Consider the following 22,255-nt stretch of genomic DNA (forward strand, 5'->3'; position numbering starts at 1 on the left):
TGCCCCATGCAACTCATCAATCAGCTCATCAATCCTAGGAATGGGATACCTGTTTTTAATTGTTTTCTTATTCAGTGCCCTGTAATCGATGCACATGCGCATCGTCCCATCCTTCTTCTTTACCAATACTACTGCTGAAGCAAAGGGGCTCTTACTGGGCCTGATATGCCCCATCTCCAACAAATCTTTAATCGCCTTCTCTATCTCATCCTTGTGTTTCTTAGGATGACGATAGGGAATAATCATAACTGGTTTGGCTCTCTCCTCGAGCTCAATAACATGTTCCATCCCTCTGTCAGGAGGAACCCCATGAGGAATATCGCTAAATACTTTAGCGTGTCTATCAAGTATCTTTTGGATATCGGGTGGATGACTCTTTTCTTGTGGCTCTGGTGAAGTTGGCATAATGTAGCACTCTGCCGCCCACTCTATGTCATCATGACGAAAAAGTTTCTGCATTCTCCTCAAGGACACTACTCTGCAACCTCCATCTGAAAGACCTCTAAGTACCACAGTTCTGCCCTCATGTTGGAATCTCATCTCCAATTTCGCTAGGTTGAGTGTGAACTCCACTAGTGAAGCCATCCATGTCATGCCGAGGATGACATCATAATCTCCCATTCCACAACATAGAACTCATCCTTCAACTCGTAGGCATCTCCAAACCTGATGTGAAGATTAGATATCTTCCGAGTGCATAATAATTTATCACCGTTAGCCACCATGACTCTAAACCCATCATGCTCCTCTGTCTGTAACCCTCTCATGGCTACCAACTGTGCATCTGTGAAGTTATGTGTAGCCCCAGTGTCAATAAGAGATCACTTTCTGCCCCTGGATAGTACCCCTGACCTTAAATGTGATTGCCTTTTGGGCCCCTGTCAAGTGTGCCAACGATCTATCATCCTTAGGAATGCTGCTCTCCTCTATAGTGTTACCCTCATCTGAATCGGAGTGCTGATCCTCCCCTTTTGACTCTGACTCTTCTGCTGAAAAATACTCCATTTGATTTGCCTTAGCCTTGAGAGAACATTTATGAGATAAGTCCCAAGGCTCTCTACAATGGAAGCACAGCTTCTTCTTTCGAAGTTCATTCAAGGTTTCATTGTCTAGTCCTTTTGATCCTTCTTTGGGTTTGCTATACTCTTTCTGAAACGGTTTTTTGTCTTTGTCCTTGCGGTAGGAAGAATCTGTTGAATGGTTTTTTCCTTTGTATACTGAAGGGGCTAAATCTCGTGCCTTTTTAGTTGCTTCAGCTAAGGTGAGTGGATCATGTCCCTTCACCCAACCTTGTAATGGATCAGCAAGACCATCACAAAATAACACCACCAATCTCCTAGGAGAGATATCAGTAACAGGTACAGACAAGCGCTGAAACTCGGCAATGTAAGCATCCACAGAACTTGACTATTTTAACTGTGCTAGCTCCTTGAAATGTAACTCGGGATCCCTAGTGTCAAATCTCTCAATCAATGTTTCGGTGAATTCCTCATAGGATGTAATCTGATTATGCCCCAAAGTCACCATGCCATGATGCCACTATTCATGTGCAACGCCATCCAAGTGCATAGCCACATACTTGATAGCCTCCTCCTCAGGCATAGGATTTAGCTGCAAGTATGTATCTACCTTCTGCACCCAAGCTCGTGCAGTCATCTTCTCTGAAGCATCATAATAAGGTAAGGAAAGTTTTCCAACTTTCTTTCTTAGCTCAAAGTTTTGATTCCTCCCTCCTGCTCTAGGCATGTGTCTCATCCTCAAGTCCATATAATCTCTGAGGGAAATATCCGCCTGAAACTCCGGTCCACTAGCCTCCCAGTCCCTCCTGAACTGATCTTGTAACTCGGTAATCTGTGGTTCGTTTATTGGTTGAACCAGATCTCTGGGTGGGAAGGTGGGTAGAAGAGGTCTTGAGCTCGCAGTCCGCGCTGGGCGTGCAACATGTCTAAAGTTATCAGCCTCATTCCCATTGTTGCCGTGTCCATTATTACCATTAATGTTATTCTCAGGACCATTGTTGTTGCCTTGGCCTCCATGGTTATTGTTTCCCCCATTGTTATTGTTTCCCTCATTATTATTGTTTCTGTTGTTGGCATCACCTGGATTAATATTGACGCCCATCTGTCTAGCCATGAGCTGCAACATCATGTCCATTCGCCTATTCTGCTCCTGCTGCATACGTTGGCCCTACTCTAATGTATCTAGTAATTGTCTGAACATTACGTCCCCTTGATCTGGACCGGCATTCCCGCCTCCGCCTAATCTTGTATTCCTGTCATCTCGATCACCCATATTGTTGTCCTGATCAAAGAATATCTCCTCTGTGTCTGTATGGCTGGATTCAATGTCCCCCTGCATGGATGTACTAGACTGTTTGCTTTGCAAGTCTGAAATCCTATTTTGTCTTGCTCTGGTATTGTGGAAATTATAAGGCCCCTGTCGCATGCTCAAACATAAATGCTTTGCCTGTGTTTTTTTTTTTTTTTTTTTCTGATTTTAGTGTTCTGAAATTTTGTCAAACACTTTTCCCTCTATCCGGCTGTTCCAAATTCCCTGTAAGATCTCCATAGGATGGCAGGACTTATAGCTCTGATACCACTATAATGGGCACCCTTCAATGTCCCAAAAACTAAACCAAATTGCTGAAAGGAATTATGTCAAACAGTTTGCATTCAACCTCTTATTTCTCCGTTTAATGTTTTAAACCCCTTATAACTCCAGAAATCAAACGTTTATTTGTTTGTTGTGTTTGTGCATGGAATTGGTATCATACAACATAAACAAGAAAGAAACTACAATAATATGCAAAGTGGAAATGAACTACAGCCAAATAAATGTTATTTTCAGAATTCATAAAACCAAATACATGGCAGATTTATCAACTCACTAATTACTTCAGCATTATTGACATAATACTCCAGCCCATGCTTTCGAACTTGCTGCTACAGTACTTTGTCCTTCAATCAGTCCACTACTTTCGTAATATCATTCTCTCAAAGCGGCATAAGCGTCGGACAAGTAGTGAAGAAGATATGAGCAAAATACCAAATCTACCTGTAGCCGGAAATGCAACTAAACTACCTGATAATGAAGCCGATAATAAAGAATTCCAAAGGCCAAACCCCAAGGGAATGATGTCTAGAATGTTACAAGAGAGGATAAACGTCCTCAAATGCCAAGAACGGAGCTGCAACTCACACACCAATTTCTTCTCATATTCAACCTGGCTAATGAAGCCACAAATGCTTCCTTTTATTCTATTTCCAAGGGTCCGCTCAACTCATATGGGCAATGTGGGATAAAAGATGCGTAGTATATAAAACATATATTAAAATACCCCTTATGTCTCCCTTGGGTACACATCCCCATAAAATAAATATTAAAGTAACACTTTGATATTTTACAATTAAATTAGACGTTACTTTAATAAAACTTCAGGTATTAAAATGTATTAGCAATCGGACTCCGAATAATGCGAGTGATAGCTCATCGGAAAGCTCTCACCGAGGAGTATCAAATCCAATCACCAAAATTGACCTGCACTGTGTCCTGCCGACTTACTAAAAATAGTATGCCTGAAATTGAGTTTTGGCCCAAACTGGAAATGACTAGGCCAAAACACTCTAGGATCCCATTAAACCCTTCGTTAGCCCTCGGGACCATGTAGAACAAGGCTAACGCACGCACACTTGGTCAACTGCTAAAATGGGGACATTATAGGAAACAATTTGCATATCGTGTAATCTAAATATGATGAAGAAACTTTGCAGAAAACTGAACACCAGTGCAAGAATGGCCCTAGCCAAAGCTATTTGTCTCCAAGGCAATGAGAAACACTCCATCACAAACTCTACCCACTTAATCTGGAATTTACTTTTGTAGTGTGCACACACTGATCTTGTAGTGTTCCAAGGTAACCTCGAAACTGCAGGTGCCGGATTTGGCCGTACGGATATGGTGCTTGGAAGGCCGTATGGAGGAAGGAATGTGTTTGTAGGGGGTGTACGGAATGGGAAGATAACCGCAGGAAGCTGTATGGTCAGAATCGGTACACTATGCAATTTAGGATTTACCGTACGTTATGCTAAGAAGGTCGTACGATTGGATTAGTGCAAGCCATAAGGTGGATTTGAGAGTTCATACGGATGGTAGTATGGGCGTATGGTGGTGGAATTGTGAATGCTGTACGGTGATGGTAGAAGGGTGGACTACGCTGGCCATACAGGAAACTAGGCGTCTGTATGGTAGTGTTTGCTAACTGTACAGGTGGGCTGAAGGCCGTACGGCAATATGTCGTACAATGACAAGCAGCAAGCCGTACGGAGGTGAAGAACAGTGAGGAATGAGCCGTATGATCAACACACAGAAGGGTATCGAAAACACAATGACGCATATATGCAAACACAGAATGTTAATGGATCCACAAATTGATAGACACATCAGTGCACAAAACCAAAATAGATCGAACCCACACAATAGATATTTGCCAAAGATGGAGCTCTGACTTGCTAGGTCCGAGCGAAGAAGTACAATGCAACAACGAAATAGGGTGAGGGTTGAATCCCATTGAAATTGCACGAGCCAAGTAGGGAAGATCTTTCACTTCCCAAATGGCGAACAATCCTGAACTCCAACAGGAATCCGCAGTATAAAGAAAATATAATCCAAGCATGCTTATAGACTTCCTACAAGCCGTGCTTAAATACCCATTGGGAAAATCTTTCCAAGGGTGTACAAAGATAGTCGACGGCAACACAAACTACGAAAACAAAAATAAAAATGAGTCCGAGATAAAATAAATCAATCGGCCTGTTACAAAGATTAAATTATTATTTATTGTATAACAGGGACGTTACAGTCCTCCCGTCCCAAAATTTGCTTGTCCTCAAGCAAGTGCAATGCCGAGTATTTTTGGATGTGCTTGCCTTCCCACGTTGCGTCGTCCAATGGTAGGTGTCGCCAACGTACCAAGTATTCCTTCATAGTGCAGTTCCATAGGACCTTTTCACGCACTTCGAGAATCTCAGCAGGTTCTAGAATGGTCCCTTCCTCATTGAGTGGCGGAAGGTTGGTAGTGATGGTGACGTTTTGCCCTATAGCCTTCTTCAGACAGAAAACATGGAAGACATTGTGAATGCGGCTAGCCTCCGGAAGTTCTAGTTCGTACACTCTCACCAATGCGACGGATCACGCGATAGGGACCATAAAGTGTGGCTTCAGTTTCTCCTTACCTGTTACTTTTAATGAAGATTGTTGATATGGATGAAGCCAGAGATAGACCAGATCTCCCACTTCAAAACTTCTCTCTATCCAGTGTCTGTCGGCGTACACTTGCTATCGATTTTGTGCCTGCTGCAAGTTCTCTTTTAAGCTCCTCAGTATGTCCTGTCCCTCCTGAAGCCAATCCTTCGCCCTTGGAGCCCGACTGCCACCCAAAACTGTGTCAATGAAGGAGAGGGGTTCGTGCTCGTACAGAGCTTTGAATGGTGTCATTCCGATAGACATGTGATACGTGGTATTGTAGCAATACTCCCCGAGATGAATCCATTTTACCACAGGGACAACAAACTTGGCACCTACCAGATATTGCCAGAACTTGGTTAGTGCATGTATGATGGCCAACATTTCTTTGTCGTAAATGGAATACAAGCATTCTGTTGGTGTAAGCTTCCTGCTCTCATAGGCGATGGGGTGTCGATCTTGCATCAGAACTGCTCCAATGCCCTCCCCGGACACGTCGCATTCCAAAATGAATGGTCGGGTGAAGTTAGGTAGTGCAAGAACCGGGTAAGTGCTCATGGCCTCTTTTAGCTTATCAATGGTGAGTTATGCTTCTTGATTCCACTAGAAAGCCCCCTTCATTAGATTTGTTAGAGGTGCACTGAGCTAAGAAAATCTTTTGACAAATCTCTTGTAGTAATTGCACAGTTCGAAGAATCCTCACAGATCTGTGAGTGATTTTGGGGGAGGCCAGTTGAGGATAGCTTGAATCTTCTCCTAATGCACTTGAACCCCATATTTACTGACAACATGCCCCAAGTACAATATCTTTGTCATACCAAACTCACATTTGGACTGCTTGGCGAACAGGGACTATTCCTCCATGATACTCAAAACTTCATTCAGATGCTTCAAGTGCTCCTCCCATGTCCTACTATAAATAAGATCATCAAAGAATACCAATAGATACTTACGCAACTATTTGTTGAAGATGCGGTTCATGCATGATTGAAAGGTAGCAGGGGCATTGGTCAATCCGAACGGCATGACTAGGAACTCAGTGTCCATAGTGGCAGCAGAAAGCCGTTTTCTCCACATCTTCTTCCCTCATTTGGATCTGATGGTATCCGGAACGGAGATCTATTTTTGAAAAATAGACCGCACCATGTAATTCATCCAACAGCTCATCTATCCGTCAAATGGGATACCTGTTCTTTTATTTAGTGCGCGATAGTCCACACACATGCACATCGTTTCATCCTTTTTGACCAACACCACGGATGACGCGAACGGGCTAGAACTTGGACGGATCCATCCTTTCTCAAGCAATTCCTGAATCGTCCGTTCGATCTCATTCTTGAATTTCTTGGGGTTGGCGGTACGGTGTGGTTATGACTGGTTTTGCCCTTGATTCCAACTCGATTGTGTGTTCAAACCCTCGGTGAGGTGGTATGCCAGGAGGAATATCCATGAAAACCTGTTCATGCCTACTTAAGATGTCTTGGAGTTCATCCTGTGGAGGTGTTCGGTGCCCCTTTATAGGTTCCGCCGAGATAAAACAATGCACAACCCATGCAACGTCATCGTGCCACAAGATTGCCTCTATCCGATGCGCGGAAACTTCCTTCGGCCCTTCATTTGCCATCCCTCGGAGGACAACCTTCTTTCCGTCAACCAAAAAAGTGAAGTCCATTCGTTTGAAACTCTTTGAGTGTACTCATCAAGGGCCTCCATCCACTGTATGCCAAGAATGACTTCCATGTCAGCGAGGTCAACTATAAAAAAGTCCTCCATCACTGTGTCATTCGCCATTGTGATGCTCAACTGAGGAACAAGGTGCGTGCAAGGGAGGAAAGTCCCTCTGGCAACCTTGACCTAAAAGCCTATGTGTGCTTCTACAGGGAGACTTCTTCGCTTTACCAAGGATGAGTTTATGAAATTCAAAGTAGCTCCACTATCCAACATCACCGTAACCCTTTGTCCTTGAAGGGTACCCTACACATGGAAAATTGTGCACCTTAGACTGCCAACCAATGCAATAGATCCTCCGCGCAGTACCAAGGCGGCAATCCTCTCCGTACGGTTTGTTGCTTGTCACTGTACGACATATTGTTGTACGGCCTTCAGCCCACCCGTACAGTTAGCAAACACTACCATACAGACGCCTAATTCCTTGTACGACCGACGTAGTCCACCCTTATACCATCACTGTATGACATTCACAATTCCACCGTACGCCCATACTACCATCCGTATGGACTCTCCAATCCATCGTACAGCTTGCACTAATCCAGTCGTACAGCCTTCTTAGCATAACATATGGTAAATCCTAAATTTCATAGCGTACGGATTCTGACCATACGGCTTCCTGCGGTTATCTTCCAGTCCGTACACCCCCTGCAAACACATTCCTTCCTCCATACGGCCTTCCAGACACCATATCTGTACGGCCAAATCCGGCACCTACAATTTTGGGGTTACCATGGAACACTATAGTGGTATCAGAGCTCTTCAATGTTGCCAACCTGTGGACGGTGAATGAGAGTTTATAGCCGGAAGAGGAGGACACATTCCGTTGTTCGAATGGCTAACGAATGGGAACCAATGGGCGCCAAACTTGTGGTGCTTCTGAGGGAACTTGCCTGGAATCAGGCACAGATCATTGACACGTAGTGACTTGTGGAAGCAGCTCTCAAGAAGTTGGCGGAGAACAAAATATCTAGGGAACAGAATGGTCACAGCGTGGACTCAGTATTGGGTAAAGCACACTCTTAGCCAGCACGCTCTCGACCTTCCATGCTGACCTTTCTGCCACGAACGGAAGCACATCACAGAGAAAGACTCCCAACTTTCGAAGAGATAAGAGAGGATTGGAGGAATGCGAATCTTGAAGAGGACGTTGTTGTGAGGTTTTCACACATCGCCCCAAAATCTTGGGGACCCCCTTTTTAATCGCCTTTAGGGCCAGTGGAGAAGGTTAGATGTATTTTTCACCCGGTTTCAACTTGATTTTCCAGAGCTATCAGTTCTATCCTTAGGCCGAATAAGTTCAAAATTGATTTCAACTTGGCAGGATAAGATTGTGAATTTTGTACTTAGACGATTTCTTTTGAAAATTTGGATTTAATTGTAAATTTGAATGATTTTCAAATAAGAAAATTTTTCGTTAGACTTAGGTTCTTGGAAAATCTTATTTTTTTTGGTGAAATAAAATTTAATTTTGTAAGATGAGGTTAAATTGCAAAATCGATTTTTACTCTAGAGGCAATTTTATTTTTTGTCATAAAATTTTAATTATTTAGCAAAATCGATTTAGAGGAAAATTGCAAAAATTGGCTTTAATAGATTAAATTTGCCTTGAAAGCTTTTGGTATTTAATGAAATTGGTAAATTAATATTAAGAAATGGCTTTTGGTTAGCCAAAATTCAATTTCAAGGATGTATTAATTAGCAAACCCTCATTAAATAGAAATTTTTAGCATCCCCAAGGCACCATTCAATTTCGTTTTGCAATTTGTGGTTAATTAGTAAATTAAAAGTGCAGTTTTCATTTTAGAAAATTAAAATTTTGGCAAAGTATTTAAAGTGGGCCACTAACTTAGCTTTAATTTTGGTTTTTTTTCCTCTATAGGACCAAGTCGGCCAGCCTGGGAGGAAGGTGAAAGCTGCTATAAAGGGAGTCCCCTCCCATTTCATTTTCATCAATTCATTTGCTCCTCATGCTTGGGCAAATTTGAAGCAAGGGCAGATTTCCAGACTTGGGCGAAATTGGTGGAAGGCAGTTTTTTGGCGATTTTTGGGCAATTTCTCCATTGCCATTGTTGGGCGATTTGTCTAAGGGCCAGATTTTTTGCGTTTTTGGGGATTTTTGCTCCACTTTGTGGGCTGCGATTTGTGCCCTAGGTGGCAGATTTTACAGATTTTGCTCCTTCTTTGCTTGGGCGAATTTTGTGGAAGGGCAGATTTTTTTCATGCTTAGCCGAATTTTGTGGGAGCCGAATTTTGTGGGGGCCGAAATTTGTGGAAGACAAAATTCTGATTTTCTAGAGGGGCTGCAATTTTTATATCAGATTTGGGCAATTTTGTTGGTAGAAGAGATACATATGAAAGTTTGATTTTTGCATAGAAGGCAAGTGTTGGATAAGCTTAGAGGCTTTGTTTTCTAATTTGCAAAGGGATTTGTAATTCTTTGATGTCATATCCCGGGTTCTGAAAAGTTGCTGTAAGATTATTAGTTAAGGTGAAAGTCATCATCTAGAGTTGCAAGGAGTGCTTAAGCTGACATCCATTCTTTCGCTCTTTTCTAAGAATTGCACTACTTGGTTCTTCTTGCCTTTTGGTCCACCACTCTACCATCCCGTAATAGGGCGACGAGCATGGAGGATGATAGTGCAAGTAAGAATCCCAAGCGGGCAAACGCTAAGAAAGACAGAGGATATGATGCCCAAAACTTCCTTCTTCTCGAAAATGAAGAAAATAACCGATACTAATATCGCTACAGTGGACATGATACGGATGAGGGACAGACTAAAGGAAGGACAATCCCCCTTGGCAAAGAGGATATACAAGAGCGGAATTGTACATGCAGCAGCTTTTCCTCCTACTTTGCCTTGTCCGGAATTGATTATGGAGTGTGCATCCAGATTTGATCTAGACAGTAAATCCATCATTTTTGGCGAAGGGAAGAGAGTGTTGGCCAACATTGGCGAACAAGCAATTGAAGAGACATTTAATATTCCTCAGAGCAAGGGCATGACAGTTGTAATGGTGGATCAGGCGGCCAAATCATTTCAAGGTAACCAAGAGGCCTACTTCTCACATCTAAAGCGGAATTGGATACACGAAGGAAGGAAAGGAGTTAACAAATCAACAAGGCTTACAGTGGCAGATTTCAAGCCAGAATATGGCGATCTCATTGTTCTTCTCAGCCGGATCATGGGCCTAGCTCAAGCTATGCAATTCGAAAACTGGATGTACTTCTTCATTGATGAAATTGAAAAGGGAAAAGGAAAATTTGATTGGGCTAGGATCATAAGTGAAAATTTAGAGTTGCAACTTAGAACAGTTCAAAACCAAAGGCAATTCTACATGGGATCCTATCTGTTTTACTTAATTGCTAGATTGTATGAGAGTCCGGGACTTAGGGCCTTAGGAGAGATTGGTAATGGGCCGGGGCAATATTTGGTGCATGAATGCTATCCGCAGCTTCATTTGCACAATAACAAGGATTACAAGATGTTTTGCGATGCATTCACCATGAAGACAGTAAGGGTATTACAAGGGGCGCCTGCTAAGAGACTTTCATCGGAAGCAGAAGCAAGGATTAAGAAGTTTGGGAGTTGGTTCATCCAATTCCCGCAATTCACATACATTAGAGTGGCAAGAAGTACAGTTTGTCCCAAGAGGCTTCCAAGATACCCGCCCGACAAGGTAGTTTTGATGGAATTGGCTAGGCAGCTTGAGCACTATGATAGAGTAATGAGGAATGAGGGGAAAACAGGCGTTTCCTTCTCAATTATAATTGGCAATGATAGTTGCCCAAATCGGGCCACCTTTGAGGCTGCGGAAAAGGAATTGGAGTGGTATCATCTAGGATGGTACAGAGCAAGGCAAGGATTCGACCCTGTTGGTCTTATCAAGGCATCTCATGGAAGCGAATTTAAGCATGTTCCCACTATAGAGGACTTTTGGGCCAATGCAAAGGATGATTTTCACGTGAGAAAGCTAGCTTTCTCGAGATTGTCGGTGAACATGATGAGAGATATCAGATGGAGAGGCCTTGATATTCCCGATCAATTGGAGGATGATCGTAGTGTGTTGAGAGAAGACTATGAGACAGTAGTTGGAACAGAGTTGAATCCAGTGGATTGGGACGATCATCAGGATCCTTCCTTGGAGGCAGTCACAAGGACAGTAGATTTGCATACCGAGTCGTGGTATAATGCCAAGTTGAGAAAGCTACAAAGACAAAAGGTTCTCCTTACTTATGAGATGATGAAACCGAAGGAAGGTCTAGTAGAATCAATCAGACAGAAGGGTGAAGGAAGTGGCCGGCAATCGGAGACAGTTAGAAATAGCAAGAAGAGGGCTTTGGAGGTAGAGAAAAGCCAAGAACGTTCGGAACCTCCAGCCAAGAGACAGCGGGCAGCGCCGTCAAGGGAGAGTATAACTAAGGCTAGAAGCCAAGAGGTCAATTCGAGTGATAAAGGGGCCGCAGTGGAGGTGAGCTCTGATTCGGAATCAAGTGGCTACAGTGAAAGTACGGAGTACTCCCCTCTCTCGGAGAACCAGCAAGGAAATATGGCAAAAACTAGTAGAGAAGAAGATGGGCCGATTGATATTGAAGAGATAAGTCAGGCGTCTAAGGCCGTTGGTGATGCTTTGTTGGTTGAACCGAATCCGGATTTGGGGAGATGCACTGCACCACTATGGTTAAGGCAAATGCTTATGCCGAGAGGCGAGGTGGTAATGGCTCACGCAGTTGATGATATCCAAGGACTAATAGAAAAGGATGATAGCGAGAACCAAAAACATATGGCAAATACGGTGGCAAGGGTAATCAGAAGCGACAATGATGGTCACCGAAGGGTTCAGATTGCTATACCAACAGTCAATAAGGCAGCGGATGAGATTGCAGCCCAGGAGTACGAAATAGTAGAACATAATTTGGGAAGAAATACAGATGATATGGAATGTGAGGAGGTTCAGGAAGGCATAGCATCAATCAGAGAAAGATTGAGGAAGGCAAACGAAAGGATAGTAAAGTTGGAGGCCGAAAACAAATATTGGAGAGATTGCCAGCCAATCCAACAGTTGCATCAGGCAACCCTTCCTCAAGACAGCAGGAGCAATTCAGAAGAGGTATCAGCTCAGTTACATGAAGTAAGGGGTTGGATCTATGATACAATCCAAGATGGGCGAAATTTCTTGCCCTCCTTCATCTCAACATTCCAGTCATTGGTGACTGTTAGAAACAAATTCAGATTATTTGAAGAGGAATGGAAGAATTTTCTTCCCATCAAGGATTTGGTTATTCCTAGGCTGCAGGCGTTCATTAGGCTACCGGAGGCATATTTGGAAAGAGCCCGGTTGGTTGATGAGAGAGGATTGAGCATAGTTGAATCTTGGTATGTCGCATTGACTACCAGATTCAGAACACTTGAAGAAATTCATGATGAGATTGCACAACACGGCCCAAGCGTCGACAATTCCATTTCGACCATGATGAGCGACGTTGGGGTGGCGCTTGATTTTGAGGGTATTAGAGAGGAGGATGTCAGTGAGACAGGATTTGGATCGAGATTGGATGAGTTAGGAAAGGCTGCCGTCAAAAGGAAACATCTGAACACCCTTTCCTCACTCAATGCTTTTATTGGGTTTGCAAAGGAATATGAGAAGGATCACGAAAGGATACTACAAGCAGCAAACAGCGTGGCAAAGTCAGCAGAACTCCGAGCGAAACACACTCCTTGTCCTCCTATGGAAGAAGTTAACGAAAGGCTAGCTAAGTTCATTGCCTTAGCTAAAAGAACAAAAGAAAAGGGAAGAATTATATTAGAAGATCATCTTATGTAAGCCCAAGTGGCAACTTTCCCTTTCTTCTAGAATAGGACAAGTGTTTGTTTCTGATTGGCCACCATTTTGGTGCCTTCTCATTGGTTGCCACTTTTGCACTTTTTTCATTAGTCCATTGATGAGGTGGCATCTTCTCATTGGCCGATGGGGTGGCAACCCTAATTAGGATTTTTGGATCCAATCTGGATCGTCGATCTTGTTTTGATCTCTACCGTCCATTATATTTTGGACCTCTATATAAGGCCATTGGCTCTCATTTGTAAAGAGAGAGGTTGGAGAAATTGTTGCGAAAATAATACCAAAGTGCTCTCTTTTTCATTGCATGTTGACTAAGAACATTGGGTGTTATTGCATGTTTTCTACTTCCACATAGTTAAATTTTCTTTTCAAGTTGAAGCAATTTCATTTCAAGTTGTTAGAGTAAGAGTAAAATAAAATGGATAGTTGCATGGTAGCTTTGGTAGATGTTTGATAGGGGTCAACACTAGGCCATTAGCATCCTAGCGGCTGGTTGGGAGGCTTTGTGTGGTGATCTAGTTTACTTTCCTTTGAAGCGTTGCATCTATGGAGGTAGGGCCGCTGGTTAGCCTTCATTAGATTCGATCCCCGTCCATCTGCTAACCTTCCATCCTTAGGAGTAGGAGTAGTTGAGTAGCCAAGTTTCATGCTTAGAAGAGGTTAGTTAGAGAAGTAAACCAAAACATCGGCATTCTCACCTTCCATCGCCATTCACCCTACATTGCCATCATCGCGCCATCAACATCATCTAGCATTCACACCGAACCACCATCTCCATGTTCTCACCAAGATCCAAATTTTTCTCAAACAAGAAAACGTAAGGCCGCCTACGTGATTACCAGCAAATCACATTGATAAAACTGAGCGAGTATCCAATGGTGTAAGGAACATTGGAGTTATACTCATGTCCCATGAGATATAACTTTTCAAGAGAGGAATTGTGTATTTGATATTCTGTATCAAGCATCCAATTACTAATATGTTATGTAGTGACACAAAACCCGCATCAACAGACGTTTCCTACAAAGATTACGTAGATCTGAGAATGAGATACTCAGGAGGCGAAAACAAAGGAGGATACTTTAATGATGATCTCAGGAGAAAATTGAGTACGGTGAATTTGGCTCCATTTGACGGATCGGGTTCCATTTCAGCACAAGCGTACTGTAATGTCCTCATTATAAAATAAATAATAATTTAATCTTTGTAACGGGCCGATTGATTTATTTTATCTCGAACTCATTTTTATTTTTGTTTTTGTAGTTTGTGTCGCCATCGGCTATCTTTGTACACCCTCGGAAAGATTTTCTTGATGGGTATTTAAGCACGACTTGTAGGAAGTCTATAAGCATGCTTGGATTATATTTTCTTTGTACTATGGATTCCTATTGAAGTTCGAGATTGTTCACCATTTCGGAAGTGAAAGATCTTCCCTATTTTACTCGTGCGGTTTTGGTGGGATTCAACCCTCACCCTATTCTGTTGTTGCATTGTACTTCTTCGCTCGGACCTGGCAAGTCGAAGCTCCATCTTTGGCAAATGTCTATTGTGTGGGTTCGATCTATTTTGGTTTTTTGCACTGACGTGTCTCTATCAATTTGTGGATCCATTAACATTCTGTGTTTGCATATATGCATCATTGTGTTTTTGATACTCTTTTGTGTGTTGATCATACGGCTCATTCCTCACTGTTCTTCACCTCCGTACAGTTTAAACTGGCCATGTTGGTGTCAGTGTTAGGTTGGTCATCTTCAACCAACATTTCTTCTTGTTCATGTTCGTCCTCATCATCGGACACCACCTCGATGTAATGGATCTTCCCCTTCCTGAGGCATCGGTGGCCAGGCTCCCAAGGGCCCTTGCAATTGAAACACAATTTCTTCCTTCGAAGTTCTTGTCGGGTAGCTTAATCCAATGACGGCTTCTTGGGCAAAGGTTTGTCCCTCGGAAACGTCTACAGTTTCGGATGTGACTTCGAGAGGATGAGGTTGATGTCGACGACGATGCCATACTTCGTGCCTTACTGATTGCTTCCGATAGGGTAGATGGATTGAATCCCTTTACCCAACCCTTTAGTGGTTTTGCCAGTCCGTCCATAAAGAGCACGACCAGCCTTCTTTCGGAGATGTCCGTGACCAACATAGAAAGTCTTTGAAATTTCGTAATGAACTGATCTACCGATCCAATTTTCCTCAGTTGCGCCAGCTCTTTGAAATTGAGCTCAGGGTCTTTCCCATCAAATCGTTCTATTAATCTCTCCATAAATTCCACATAGGTCTTTATTTGATCATGCCCTAATGTGATGGTGCTGTGGTGCGACCATTCGTGCGCAACTCCCTCCAAATGCAACACGGCAAATTTGATAGCTTCTTCTGGCATAGGATTCAACTTGAAGTAGTTATTGGCTTTCATCACCTACGCTTGTGCTGAAATGGAACCTGATCCGTCAAATGGAGACAAATTTACCTTACTCAATTTTCTCTTGAGATCATCATTAAAGTATCCTCCTCTGTTTTCGCCTCCTGAGTATCTCATTCTTAGATTTGCGTAATCTTTGTAGGAAATGTCCTCTTCAAGATTTGCATTCCTCCAGTCCTCTCTTATCTCTTCAAAAGTTGGGAGTCTCTCTCCATGATGTGCTTCCATTCGTGGCAGGAAGGTCGGCATGGAAGGTCGAGAGCATGCTGGCTGAGAGTGTGCTTTATTCGATACTGAGTCTGCGTTGTGACCATTCTGTTCCCTAGATATTTTGTTCTCCGCCAACTTCTTGAGAGTTTCTTCCATGAGTCACTGCATATCAGTGATCTATGCCTGATTCCGAGCAAGTTCCCTCAGAAGCACCACAAGTTCGACGCCCGTTGGTTCTCGTTCGTTAGCCATTCGATCAACGGAATGTGTCCTCTTTCGGCTATAAACTCTCATTCACTGTCCACAGGCTGGCAAGATCGAAGAGCTCTGGTACCACTGTAGTGTTCCAAGGTAACCCCGAAATTGCAGGTGCTGGATTTGGCTGTATGGAGGAAGAAATGTGTTTGCAGGGGGTGTACAGAATGGGAAGATAACTGCAAGAAGCCGTATGGTCAGAATCCGTACGCTATGCAATTTAGGATTTACCGTACGTTATGCTAAGAAGGTCGTACAATTGGATTAGTGCAAGCCGTACGATGGATTGGAGAGTCCATATGGATGGTAGTATGGGCGTATTGTGGTGGAATTGTGAATGTCGTACGGTGATGGTAGAGGGCTGGACTATGTCAGCCATACAAGGAATTAGGCGTCCGTACGGTAGTGTTTGTTGACTGTATGGGTGGGTTGAAGGCCATACGGCAATATGCCATATAGTGACAAGCAGCAAGCTATACGGAGGTGAAGAACAATAAGGAATGAGCTGTACGATCAACATAGAAGGGTATCGAAAACACAATAACGCATATATGCAAACACAAAATGTTAATGGATCCACAAATTGATAGAGACACGTCAGTGCACTCAACCAAAATAGATCAAACCCACACTAGATATTTGCCAAAGATGGAGCTCTGAGTTGCCAGGTTTGAGCGAAGAAGTACAATGCAACAATGGAATAGGGTGTGGGTTGAATCCCACCGAAACTGCACGAGCCAAATAGGGAAAATCTTTCACTTTCGAAATGGCAAACAATTCTGAACTCCAATAGGAATCCGCAGTACAGAGAAAATATAATCCAAGCATGCTTATAGACTTCCTACAAGCCGTGCTTAAATACTCATCGGAAAAATCTTTCCGATGGTGTACAAAGATAGTTGACGGCGACACAAACTATGAAAACAAAAATAAAAATGGGTCCGAGATAAAATAAATCAATCGGCCCATTACAAAGATTAAATTATTATTTATTTTATAACGGGGACATTACAGATCCTTTTAGTTCCCGAAGGGCATCTTTCTGACTCACCAACACTCCATCCAATTTGAAGAGCTCGGCTACCTTTGTATCACTCGCAAGGTAGTTTATAACAATTTCACTTTTCCCGAGCGCAGCCATGTCTTCTGAGTTGATCAACTTGTCCATCAAACTCATGTAGCATGTCACTGAATTGGTTAGAGATGTCTTCCACAGTTCAAGAGCAAATAATTGAAATGAATGAAGTTACTCTTGATCATCCATAACTTTCTGACCATCTAATTTATTTTTCATTAAGATCAGTCTTCTTCAAAGTAAATGAAGAACATCAGTCATGGTAATTTTTTAATAAATGTGCATTCATCTGATTGCAAGAACCAGACTCATCTGACAAGCAGTCATCATGGTAATATATTCCAATTTGGTTATACACAAAATGTGGAGTAACATTTCTACACTTTACAAAGAAAATATGACATCAAAGTTACATCTGTAGAGGTATATTATCATCTTACAGATCAGCAGAAGCTTCTTAAATTTGCAAATCAATAAACATGTAATGAAGATCTATAAAATTCTTGGCTTCTTTATTAGCCCAATGCTACTACTAAATTTATAGGATGTTCAATAAAAATTGCAGTCGGCTTAATCATTGCACCTGGTGGATTGATACTTTTAAAGTTTTGATTGGTAGGTTGGCCTCAAATTTATTTTTCTCCTTTAAATATAAACCCTTGTGTATAATATCATCCATAATGAAAGTGCTTTATTATTTGACTGCTCCGATCATTTGGCTTCTGGCTGGCTACTGTTAAGTAGCTTGTTGATAGCAGTTGGTTTGACATTATGGGTTCTTTTATTTGCAAATCGCCTTTTTCTGAATTAGTTAATCCTTATCCAAGCTACCTCTAAATTTTTGTCTGGTAGTCTTCTATAGGATAAATGATTTTGGTTTTATGTTTCTTCTTGTAAGTTTAATATAGCTTCCTACTAGAAGGATCTCCTCTATTCTTGCAGAAACAATTGGAATATAAGGTTTGAATACTGCACATTGTGAAATAAGTATTGTCAAAGTTTTTATTTGCTTGGCTCTTTTGGAAGTACTGTTCAAATTTTCTTCTCATAATCTTAATATGAAAAATACGCAAATTGTGTTTGATAGTTAGTTTTCCTCTTTTTAGAGTGAATGCAATAGCATAAGAATTGTGCATTTGTTAGTTCTTTTTACTTTTTTGAAATTGAAGGTAGCATCATCAGAATGCTGTACTTGATATGTCTTCCCTCAAACTTCTCTTTGCAAAGTAAAATGTATCATGGATACCATGAGGATTCTGGACTGTGTTTTGTTACAGAAAAACTAAAGGTTTCTTGTCATTGATCAAATTCCAAAACAGAATCAAAGTATCCCAAATAAAATTTATATGTACAGAAAATATTGAAAAGCCTAGTTAATTAATGTTCATCGATAAGAGAATGACATGTTGGGGGCTGTTAGATGCAAATTCAATGTATCCGAGTCAAATCTTATATTGTCATTGATTATAATGACAATCTATAAACATCCGACACAATGAGACATGTTTATGTTCAAAATAAAATAAAACTTATTTAATGAAATTATCTTCTGACAGGATTTTCCGAATTTTCAATCAAAATGGTGTCCAAGATGGCGTCCAAGATTGAAGCTATAGAGGCTGAAAACTTGTGGGATGATGAAGTCCATCATGAAGATATGAATGTGAACCAGAGATCTGATTTGGACAGAGAATGGAATACTAGGCATAACCAATTTCACACTGTATCCTTCTTACATTTTCTTTGCATTTTTAACATTCATCATGATTTGTGATAGATTTATTTCTACTTTGCTTGAACATTTTGAGTAAGTTAAACTCGATGCATATTGTGGAAACTTGACCTAGTGTCAGACTGGTTACAGGGAAGGTTTGTTGGCAGGCAAAGAGTCATCTGTCCAAGTAGGTTTTAACAATGGTTTTAAAGAATCTGTGTTGGTTGGATATAACTGGGGCTTAGTTCGAGGGATAACAAGGTATCTAAAGAGAGACTTACATCCCAACTCTTACTTTTTAAAGTTGATCGAGGGTGTACATATATCGTAAATATGGTAGAATCAAACTTGGGAAGTGTCATTTCAAGTATAGTTTAAGAACTGGTTTTTTCCAGAAAGATGCCTACATAGCCCAAAGATTATAAAATTTGTTTTGGTTTGAGGGTTAAATAAGTTGAATCGATTTCTCTATTTTTTTCAAAGGTGCAATATTTTTCTTTTTTGAAATTTTGATGATACGTGTAATTTCGTTAAAGTTCATTTGCATTCCTTCCGGAGCATGTGAAAGAAAAATTGGTTGAAGCAAATGAAGGGACAACAAAACTCGAAGCTCTGCATCGCAAAGTACATTCAATTTCAGGAAAAGATGCACTGAAGCTGTTTCATAAAGATATTTTGAAGGGAAAGCTGGAAGCATCACCAAGAAGCTCAAAAGAAAAGAGTCAAGTAAGATTTCTTGTCTTACTTCACAATTTGGAGTTCGTCATTTTTTAAATTGGGTTGGACATCAAATTTTTATTCATAGTCTGGAATCTCCATATACATCTTTTTACTATTATTTGAGTAAATAACTTTTCTTCAAAATTAAAAGATATTCTCATGCCACTAAAGATTACAAATTTTTGGAATTTGGGACAGGTGAATTCAATTTCAAAAGGAAATAATCAAATGTCAGAATCTGCAGAGAGAATCGAGTCAGCTTCAAACATTAATAACACAAGTGAACTTGCAGAATTACATAGACAATTGGTTTCTATTATTGAAACGACTTCTATAAACACTGCATGCCCGAGTTATTAATTCGCAAACTAAGATGTCTGGTTTATGCTTGATATGTATGTCAATGCTAAAGTAGCATCCATTTTTCATCATTAAATATGAAATTGTTATCTTATAGCTATTTTTATTGGATATTTGTTTTGTGGGCCAAATTTAATGTATTTGATCTCTGAACTGGTAAGGGATTCGATTGTGTACATATTTTATATTTTACCATTATATTTCAATGAAGATTGTTAGACAAGAATCAGTGTTACATGGTTTTTTTACTATCAACTTGAGATATTTGTGTTTGGCATTCGATGGAATCACAATTATGCTTTTTCTTCCTCCAAGTTAGTATTGCCTAAGTTTTTCCCATTACATATGGAACTATAAATATCTGTAATTCCATTCACACAAGAAGCCTTAAATTGTCCTTTTAGAAGAAGTTTTTATTATGACTAATAGACTATCTAACATTTCTGTATAGTATCTAATGGTTGTTTATTGCAATCTCCTGTCACTATTAGAATGTTTCTAATATTTAGTTTTCTGTTTCTAGAATAGAATGTTTCTATTCTTTATGATTGTTTCTTAAGGAAACATCATTTAGTCTCTTGTATAAATTGATCTCTTAATCATTGTTGATATCAAGAAAATATTTTCCAATTACTTCGTAATATGGTATTAGCAACAATACTCTAAATTTTTTCAAAAATAATTATAATTTTTTGGTTGAAATTATCTACATTTTATTTTAAAAATTATTTTCATGCATATTTTCTTCCAAAACCTCTAGTATTGACTAGGATTTTGTGCCAATAAAAAATTGTGCCACTTTCTTTGTAACTCCCACGATTTTTTCGAGTCTGCAAACTCGCACCCTTCTATTTACAACTAGTGCAATTGAATCCTCTAAAAATCGAGGGTTATTATTTATTGTTCACGTGGAGGTTTATTGAGTGTCACTTCGCCATTTCTCTGCAACTCATGCCCAGATTTTTCTGCCACTCGTATCCAAATTTCTCTAAAAATCAGGGTCTATTTGTGGCCTGTTTTTATCATTAAAAAAAACTAGTTGTTTTTGCCTATTTGGAGGTGTCTAGGTTATTTTACAAAAAAAATTGTTGTTATTCACGCCCAAATTCTGCAATTTTCTCTGCAAATCCATCATTTTTCTAAGCTCTTTTTGAAGCCTTTTAGCAACTAGGGCTGTTTTTGTTCGAACCCCTAAATTTTTGTACTAAATCAAAATTTTTTTTACACATTCTTGATAGGTCTTTTGAGATCTCAACTAGGTTGTCATCCATTTTTTCCAGGTACCTCAATTTTCGAGCCAACGGATTTAAAATCCAACAACATATTCTTTTTGAATTTTTCGAGCTCTCTTCTAGGTGGCTCTTCGATTTTTCTAGGGTCTTGTATTTTTTGCCTCAAAGTGTGTGCATTCACATATTTTCATGTTTTTTCATTGGAAAACGTGCTTTGGCATCTTTGACTAATATTTTGCTCGAGGGCAATTAGAATTTCAACAGTCGCAATTATGGCACATGGAATAGTGGATGCTAACCATCTCCGGATATTGTGACAGCAATAAGGTGGTTCTAGTTCACAACAGTCTTCTTAGCAGAGGTCCTTTGCTCCAGCTTCAAAAGGCTCTAGGAAAAGAACATTCAATGCAACTATTACCACAAGTATGGGCACATGAAAGTTGAATGTCAGAAACACTTTGCTACCCTATCTAAACACTCTGGTTCATAGCCCATAATGAACAACGCAGAGCACTTTGAGCAGACATAAGTTGTCTTTTACGCTTTTTGATAGCTTTATGCTTTGGATGGATTAACCATTAAGGGAGTTTATTACGATAATAGATAGTTTCTATTATCTCTGTTTAGTATATAATTGTTATCTATTGTAATCTCCTGTAAATATTATAATATTATAATATTTAGTTTTCTATTTCTAGACTAGAATGTTTCTATTCTTTATGATTGTTTCTTATGGAAACGTCATTCAGTCTCTTGAACATCAAGCAAATATTTTCCAATTACTTCGTAATAGTTTTTACAATTTGGAAGAAAATATTGGAAAACATTCAACAATCAGTTGACAATAAATTAAGGAAATAGATCAAATGTGTGGTTGTGAGTTGGAAAGTATTAGAGTTCAATCATTCATTTTTGGGTTTGATTGTGTTTGTATTTTTAGCATCAACGTTTTGGATTACATTCTGTGATCCAACATAAGAATGTGAGAGAGTGAAGGAGATTGAAGAATCACAGAGTGTGATGCTTTTACATATTCTTCACTCTCTCTCATCCTAAAGATGTATCACAGGGTGTGATCTAAAACATTGATGCTAAAAATATAGACATGATCAAAGCCATAAACAAATGATTGAATTTAAGTGGATTGTGGAAACCTGATAAATGTTGAAGTATTTAGAGACCCTGCAAATTGATCTTTAAATTATTTATTGTTTAATTTTCAGCAACAAAAATCTGTTGTTTGTGATGGAACCTAATTCAGTACTTTTTTGCAATTATGAGCTTTAGTTGGAAAGGCTTTCTGATCTTTTTTTAATGAAGTGCATTTTCATATCAAAACTAGACGTTTGTTATTGATTGTATTTTATTCATTCTTTGGATATTAAGGTTATTGAGTTGCACTTACATATGGTTATAACATTTCTTTTATAGTTGCGAGTTTTTCCACAATTAGTATCA

The 22,255-nt window shown here is 40.2% G+C and overlaps 1 protein-coding gene across 2 annotated transcripts in view; it reads left to right on the forward strand.

Moving 5' to 3' along the window:
* Positions 1 to 19,791, forward strand: part of LOC149544672 (uncharacterized) — a 58,355-nt gene extending 38,564 nt beyond the window's left edge. For both annotated transcript variants that reach the window (XM_089795235.1, XM_089795236.1), the window contains exons 2-5: positions 18,328 to 18,494; positions 18,625 to 18,746; positions 19,022 to 19,211; positions 19,404 to 19,791. In XM_089795235.1, coding sequence (XP_089651361.1) covers positions 18,351 to 18,494; positions 18,625 to 18,746; positions 19,022 to 19,211; positions 19,404 to 19,565 — 618 coding nt within the window. In that variant the 5' untranslated portion in view covers positions 18,328 to 18,350 and the 3' untranslated portion in view covers positions 19,566 to 19,791. The remainder of the gene's footprint in view (positions 1 to 18,327; positions 18,495 to 18,624; positions 18,747 to 19,021; positions 19,212 to 19,403) is intronic.
* The last annotated feature ends 2,464 nt before the right edge of the window (positions 19,792 to 22,255 follow it).

This window comes from Cupressus sempervirens, chromosome 8 (assembly GCF_028749045.1).
Source record: "Cupressus sempervirens isolate cs-2001-9-10 chromosome 8, ASM2874904v1, whole genome shotgun sequence".
Taxonomy (NCBI): Eukaryota; Viridiplantae; Streptophyta; class Pinopsida; order Cupressales; family Cupressaceae; genus Cupressus; species Cupressus sempervirens.